The following is a 7,794-nucleotide window of genomic DNA, read 5'->3' as shown; positions in this document are numbered from 1 at the left end:
TGTTTGCAGCCTTCTGCTAGTGGCAAACAAAGTTGTAAGAATCATTTGCACCTCTCTCTCTCTCATAAACTCCTTATCAGAACTCAAGACCTTATTGGGCAGCCATATTGCTTGGTGCAAATGACAAGTTGGTAAAGTATATATAGGTTTTTTTTGTTAATCTTGTCTAATTTGGTCAAAGCAAGCAACTCCACATGACCCCACGTGACTGTAGAGATTGCATGTGTAATCCAGAAAGAATCAGTTCCGATACATGATATCAGAGGATCTATGTTGATCCTAGCCGTCTAATTTATGCATCTGAACCACTAGGATTAGTTGGATCAATCATAGCTGTTGGTTAGACGGCTAGGATTGAGTGAAGGACGGATTCCATCATTGTCAGATGATGGGATCCACTCACTGCGTGATCCCACTGAGCATATGACAACATTTTATACCTTTTACACTAATCCAGAACGACCTGTTACGATAAAGATTTCTTTAGACCACTAAATGCTTGAACCAAGTGATTAAAGAATTACACTGATCCAGTACAAAGATATACTGCAAGGATTTCTTTAGACCCCTAAATGGATGAACCAAGTGACTAAAAAGTAGGCTCTCTAGACAATTATTTATCTGATTACTTGTAATCAACTTCTCCAAAGCTGTAGGCTGTGAAACATTTTACTCCTAGTGTGCATACAAGCCCAACTCCAAGAAGGCCATATTGACTCGTTTTAGTATCCATATATAGCACATACCCAAGGATCCTATCCTAACGTCTAGTATCCTTTTTCACTACCCCCAAAACATACCTCAAACGGGCAGTTCTGTCATAGGGAACTGATTGGACCGTTAAAGTATCAGCAAGGTTTTTAACAAAATAGGACGCTTGATGCAATCCATATCCTAATCTTGAGAGCCGTAATATATTAAACATTACTTTCTGTGTCAACAGTGGTACCAGCAGACAGTAGCATATCACATTTAATATAATAGTGAGAGGTAAAGTGAGGCTAAGGGGACACTATTTTGAATAGCTGGTGAGATGGTAGTGGCATATGCACGAACTTCAAGGAGTCTGGCTCAGGAATTCTGGGTCCCAAACAACTGAGATTGCAGTTCAAAAAAGTAATGAAGACTGGTTTTCCCAAAAACGTTAGTTGTATATGGACCTCGAGTGAAGAGAAAATAATGGATTTTTAAAGTTTGGATTTAGATCCTGAGGGCCAAACTATATATAAAGTCCTTCCTGGCCCTTCTTGTGATTGTGGACATTCATTCAAAATTCCCTTTGCAATAGGTGGGGGTGATACATATTGGGTGTAGGCATGGTGGAAGAGGAAAGGAGAGAGAACTCCAAGAGAGAGCTCAACAAAGGGCCATGGAAAGCTGAAGAAGACAGGCTTCTAACAAAGTATGTTGAAGCCCATGGTGAAGGGAAGTGGGCTACCGTCTCCAAGAGATCAGGTGAATTTCAATGACTGAAAGCACTGAAGAAATTAAGTGACTAGTTTTTTAGCATGTGGCTGCACTCAATTAGCTATCAGGTCCAACTGCAGATACTTGAGCTCAAGTCCCAGTGAACCGAATCTTAACACCAGTTCTGAGTTCCGAGGAACTCACACTTGGTGTTTTAGTCCTACCCTGTAAATTCACCAAGCCTCTGGTAGCCTATACTGGTTTGGCAACAGACTTTGTCTTAGATCAAGTTGTTTTCAGTAGCAATTAGCTAGATAGACTTGAGAAGTGTTTCATTTACTGAAACTCCTGAATCTCTAGTCACCCATTAGTCACCGACTCACTCACCTCTGTTTTGGACAACCACATTCTAGCACCATGCTTTTACAAATCCAGATTCAGGCCATCATATCATGTTTGATGCTCATTCACACACACGCAAAAGTACAAATGACGCCTATCTGCGTGCACGCACGTGTGCGGGCGTGTGTATTTTGCAATGATAACTTATCATGCAATGCTCATTTATTTAGTGGGCGCATAAGTTTTTTTTTGAGAGGGAGAAAGTACAAAGTAAGTTTAGCGGCCTAGATATTAGTCTATAGTCAGATCTCAACTGTAGCAGTCTCTCACCAGACCAACCAAGATTATAGGTAAAAAATGAGGGAACATTTTAGCTAATGAGTAGGTACTGGTAACTTAGATTTTGGAACCCTCTCTCTATTTTGCTTCATGATTATAGCACTATAGCACGGTTCCTTGTTATATAAATGTTTTGTGGGTATGACATTGTAAATAGCAATGCTGCAGGACTCTTAAGAGGAGGAAAGAGCTGCAGGTTAAGATGGATGAATCACCTGAGGCCCAATCTGAAGCATGGTGGAATGTCTGAGGAAGAAGAAGACCTCATCATCAGATTGCATAAGCTGCTAGGAAATAGGTAAACCAATTAAGTCACTTTCCCCCTTCTTTCTTTTTTATTAGATAGTCCAAGGGAAACACCCCAATCATTGACTGCACATTGGTTGGTCTCTGGATGGTACAACCCTTGAGGCCTCCCCTGCCAACTGGGGCGTTCACCCAGCTTCAACAGCCACCTGTGGGTTTTGAACTTGTGACATCCCGTCAACTTGCTGACATTCAGTATACTTCTCAAGTAATTTATTACACAAAGAAACCACTGTGCTGGTCTTAACATGCCATACCTATTCTCGCCTTTCTGGCAGCATAAAACCATATGTCATTGTGTTTTCTTTGTAATGTCTCTTTCACATGTGAATTGCAAGGTGGTCATTGATTGCCGGTCGACTTCCCGGCCGGACTGACAATGATGTCAAAAACCACTGGAACACTCGTTTGAGCAAGAAGTTAGGAAGAAGGGACTCCTCTTTAAAGCCCACCTGGCACTCCGTTCGAACCCACCAAGCCAAGGGAAAGAGGCGCAAGACCGTCAAGGAAACTAGCCCAGCACCAATGGTCACACAAGATCCATTATACATAAAAGAGGTCAAGGAAGAAGATGTCTTGAATGGTGATCTCAACCCCACATTTAGCAATAATAACAATGACAACAAAGATGATGATGGCAACAACAACAACGACGAGAATACAGAGAATAATAATAATGGTGATAAGAAGGACAATGAGTGGTCTGCATACGTGGAATGTGATGCAATGTTCCTTGAAGGGCCATACATACCATCCCTATATTCCATGGATTTGTTGACCTTTGGATGCGGCATGGAATATATGCCTTGGGATTTCACACAGTATAACCATAACTTCTTTCATGATGTTAATGACGACACGTTTTCATGACAAGACAGAGAGTGGCTGAGATCTCATTATTTTTCTTTGTTTTTATATGCTGGTGATTTTTTTTTTTGGAGTTGTAGCCGCAGAGTCCAGTGAAGCTACTGCTGTTCTAGAAATGCGATAGCTGATCGTGTGAAAGGAGCTACGTGGTCTTCTAATTTTATGTTTGCATGTGAATCAGTGAGTTGGTCTTCATTAAGCCAAAGCCTAAGGCAGTGTTTGTGTAAGAATAAATAAACCTCTTTCTCAAAAGAAGCCAGATTCTGATGGGTGTTGCTTGACTTGGGAGTTTAGATGTCATTTACATATAGATGACCATTTTGAGAATTCTCAAGTCACTCTAAAGGAAATGTCACTCTTTTTTTTCTTTTTTTCTCTCTTTTTCTCTCTTTTTCTACCTGCTAACACAACACAAGAAATAAGTTTCACCCAAATCCTGTGTTTGTTTTCAGTGGAAATGAGTTCAATAAGGATAAGCTCCTCGGTTAATCCATGGGCAGTGTACTTAAGTACCACGAATCTACAAAATCAAACAACTCATTTCCTAGTAGAATTAAAAAAAAATTGCACCATGTGAGGGATGCATGCCCCAAATGTTGAACTTAAGATGTCTTTCAACTTGGAATATATGCCTTAAACCAACCCTAGGTGTGGTTAGTTGATCGGGACACTTTACAAAGTACTCGGAACACACAAAACATAAGAAATCGCTATGCGTGCAGCGATTTTCTGTGTAAAACACAAAATACAGAAAATTGCTACACGCACAGTGATTTTCAGTATTTTGTGCGGCCCGAGTACTTTGTAAAACACAAAACACAGAAAATCGCTATGCGTGCAGCGATTTTCTTTGTAAAACACAAAACATAGAAAAATCGCTACACAAACAGCAATTTTCTGTGTTTTGTATGGCCTGAGTACTTTGTGAACTACTCGAGCTCGATCTCTGGATCTGCTCCACCCATGTAGCTAGATATACACAGCACTCGTAGGCCACAGTGCAGTTAATTATTGACAATAATTCTTGGTTTTGAGCACGACAAGGAGCACTACGGATCGACAAACTTGGCATTAGATTATTGAACTTGTAAAGTAGGAGACTTGTACAAGTAGACCCGACTCAGACCCGCTTCAAGTGAACCACAAACATGGTCATAAGGAGTTCTGTTCCGGTCCAAACGTTTTCAGTGTTACATACTGGAAAGTCAAGTGTTGAAAATTAGCGGTGTTTGGGCTCATGTAAAAAAAAAAATAGCTGTGTTTGGGATGCTTGCATTGAAATGGAAGCACCGTTGCCATGTGTTGCCAAAATATGGTGTTTAGCATGGAGTTGCCAAAAATATCCTCCTGTGAATGGTGTTGAAATGTGGTGCTGCCAACTCCATTCGTAGTACAGTGTTTTGGCAATACTACTGCTCTCAAACAGCAGAGAACATGAGAGCACTGGAGTAAACCACCACCAGGGAGGATCAGGTGCAATGTGATTACACACTTTTAGTGTGCTGCTGCACCTGATCACCGTTGATGTTTGAGATACAGCCTGTCAGCTGTGGGGCTCAACTGCAGATGGAGGTGATCAGGTGCAGCAGCACACCAAAAATGTGCAATCACATATCTTTCCTCACAACACACGTCCAGTTTAAGGCTCTCAAACAGAGCTTTAATATTTTAAAATACGAAGCTTCTACGCCTACGCAAAACATTGTTTCTAGAGAACAGTAGCAGGAGCCACACTTGATGGAGCTCAAACCCACCACAACAAAATAAAAAATCTCTCTCAGGAAAGGCAAAAGAGAAAAAATCAACACCTGAAGAACTTTAATCATTCTCTGAAAAGTGGATCCTAATTGGCCTTTTTTACGATCATATGAGCTTCGTATTTGCTGTCTCCTATCATTATTGTTTTCCTTTTCCCTGGATCAGCTTTAGAAAAATGCCAGATTATCATACAAAGGCAATTTTCATTGGCAGATGCTAGCTGTGAAGACATGATTCCTTTTGTTAAAGAGTGAACAGCTAGGCCACTCAATTATCTGTGGCTCAATCCTAATTATAGTGGCATGGTGGGGTGGGTCCACGCTGTTAGATGAGCAGTTAGCACTTACCCATATCGTTGCCAACCCCAGCCTTGCAGCCAGTTGATAGCTTTATGACTTAGTAAGCAACACTACCTATATCACTTACGGATGCCTAATCACTCATTTGTGCACAATTTGAAACTACCTAATGTGATCCCTAGCTAGGAAAATTATCTCTAACCCACATGCACCCCTTGTGCATACCAAATGCTACGCGCAGGATGCTCTGATTCTGAGTTAAGAGGTACTCCATCTAATCTCCAAAGGCATCCTCTAGTCTGTTGCCTCAACACAATGGAGAACAATGCACAATGTTTATGTCGCCACATACCATCGCACCAACACCAATATCGTTGTCCATCTCATGTCATGTTACCACTGCACGTTATTGATAGTCCAACGCATAATGCCTGCCACTATGCCTGATATATTTTTCAGTCATTGGTGCTTCACATTGTCCTTGCCACATTGTGACCCTCGCAACACTGGACAGTGCACACATCTCATGCCAATTGAGCCTATCATCTACTTGAATGTTGAGTGCCCTCTATCACCCGCATGACTAGTTGTGCCAATAATGCTGCTTTACAACAACCACTGCACACGACAACATTCGTCTGCATAAAGACTATGCATACACATTGACCCCAAATACTGGCTGCCCTCTTTCACCCGTGTGCCCAACAGTGCCTACGAGGTTGGCTTGTGACACTCTCCTTCACCCAATTCTTTGATGTCCTCGTTGAAGTTGGTGTTAGTAGGAACAGGGTCTTCACTCAAATTGTCAATTGTCTTTGCACATATCTCTTTGGTCATGTTCTCCATATGAGACTTCATCTTTTGCACTTTCGAACAGATTGCGGGCCCCACAATAGGTCCAAAGCGAAAGACTCTTGTCGCACGATGACTTCAGGCTCATTCCAAGTATGCTTGAAAATGTCCTTAAAGGTGGGGCAGTCCCATAAAAGATGATACACGGATTCTTCAGCAGACTTGCACATACACCTACTTGGAAGATGAAAACCAAAGCGCTTTAGAAGATGGTCAGTCTAGACCCGGTCATGCACGATTAGCCAAGCAAGGAACTTCAAACGGGGAGTAGGACCCTACCCCAGATAAAGCTAGCAAGAAAGCAATCAGCACTCGATGGCAACATAGACAAGTAACATGATTTAGTGCGAAATACGCCTCTTGGCATGATAGCGCTTTGGATAAACTGTGAAATGGGTTGAGGGATACCCTCCTTAGAGATGATGGTCGACCAAGCTTTGATCCAGGACCTACGTAGCGGGGAGGCAAGAAGTCTGTTTGAGCCAGAATCATATTGTAGTGACTCGAAGGAGCCATACTTAGCGAGGAGGAAATGCGCGCAAGTAGATCCAGGTTGGTGAGCTTGCCAACTTGGCTTTACGACGAGAATGATGCTACGCATATGGGAGTCAATAATCTCCAAACCCTCCCTGCCCCAAGCAAGCGACAGAAAGTTTCAACCCACCAGATGGCGCGTATGCTGAGGGAAGCGACCAGACCAAAGAAAATTTGTCATTAAGCGAGAGAGCTTTTTGTGCACACCAATAGGCAACACGAACATGGACATAATGAATACTGTGATAGATGAAAGAACATGCTTGATTAGAGTTGAACGTTCTGCAATAGAGAGGTAAGAGGTCTGCCAGGATGAAATTTTGGTTTGGACTTTCTAAAGAGTAGTGTTCCAAGAGGTAGCCGAGATACGTGAAAGATGTAGAGGAAGGCCCAGGTAGGGCATAGGAAGCTCTATGATTGAGCAGCCGAAAATCTTCTGGCCAATGTTAAGCAGAGAGGGAGACATGTTTACCATGAACATACAACATTTACTGTTATTCATGGATAAATCGGACAGAAAAAGGAAGAAATGGAGGACAAGCTTGAAATACAGCATTTGTTGAATGGTTGCTCGACCGAAAAGGATCATGTCATCGGCATAAGTAAGAATATGAAAGGAGAATTCTTTGATTTCAATAGGATCAATTATTCTGTGTAGAACGGCCCTCCTTAATAGGACCACAAGGCTTTCAACGAAAACATTAAAAAGAAGAGGAGATAGAGGGTACCCTTGCCGGATACCTTGCCTGAGCTTGAACTGTTGTCATTGGATTCCATTAATCTTAATTTGAGAGTGAGCATTAAAGACAAGTTCGTGCACCCAACTAGTGAAGCGACTACCAAACCCAAAGTTGTCTAGCATGTGAAAGAAAAAAGGCCAATGAACCGAGTCAAAAGCCTTATTGAAGTTGAGCTTTACAATGAAGAATGGCTGACCGTTGCGCTTTAAAGTGTGCATAACTTTGGAGGCTAGAATGAAACAATGTAAAATCTGCCTGCTAGGGATGAATGTGAACTGAGAATCAGAAAAAATCTGAGGGACGATGCTACTTAGCAATAATACGGTAGATCCCTCCCAAACACGAAGATA

General features: G+C 41.9%; 1 protein-coding gene across 1 annotated transcript; it reads left to right on the top strand.

Annotated features, from left to right (window-relative positions):
- The first annotated feature begins 1,316 nt into the window (after positions 1-1,316).
- Positions 1,317-3,264, top strand: LOC149838556 (uncharacterized). The gene is made up of 3 exons (XM_090008269.1): positions 1,317-1,455; positions 2,257-2,386; positions 2,733-3,264. Exons 1-3 carry the CDS (start codon positions 1,317-1,319, stop codon positions 3,262-3,264), a joined length of 801 nt encoding a protein of 266 aa, XP_089864395.1.
- Positions 3,265-7,794: the final 4,530 nt, after the last annotated feature.

Source organism: Nuphar pumila, chromosome 5 (assembly GCF_984573655.1).
Source record: "Nuphar pumila chromosome 5, dmNupPumi1.hap1.1, whole genome shotgun sequence".
Classification (NCBI taxonomy): domain Eukaryota; kingdom Viridiplantae; phylum Streptophyta; class Magnoliopsida; order Nymphaeales; family Nymphaeaceae; genus Nuphar; species Nuphar pumila.
The sequence above is the reverse complement of the archived record's forward strand: the minus strand, read 5'-3'. Positions and strand labels throughout refer to the sequence as shown.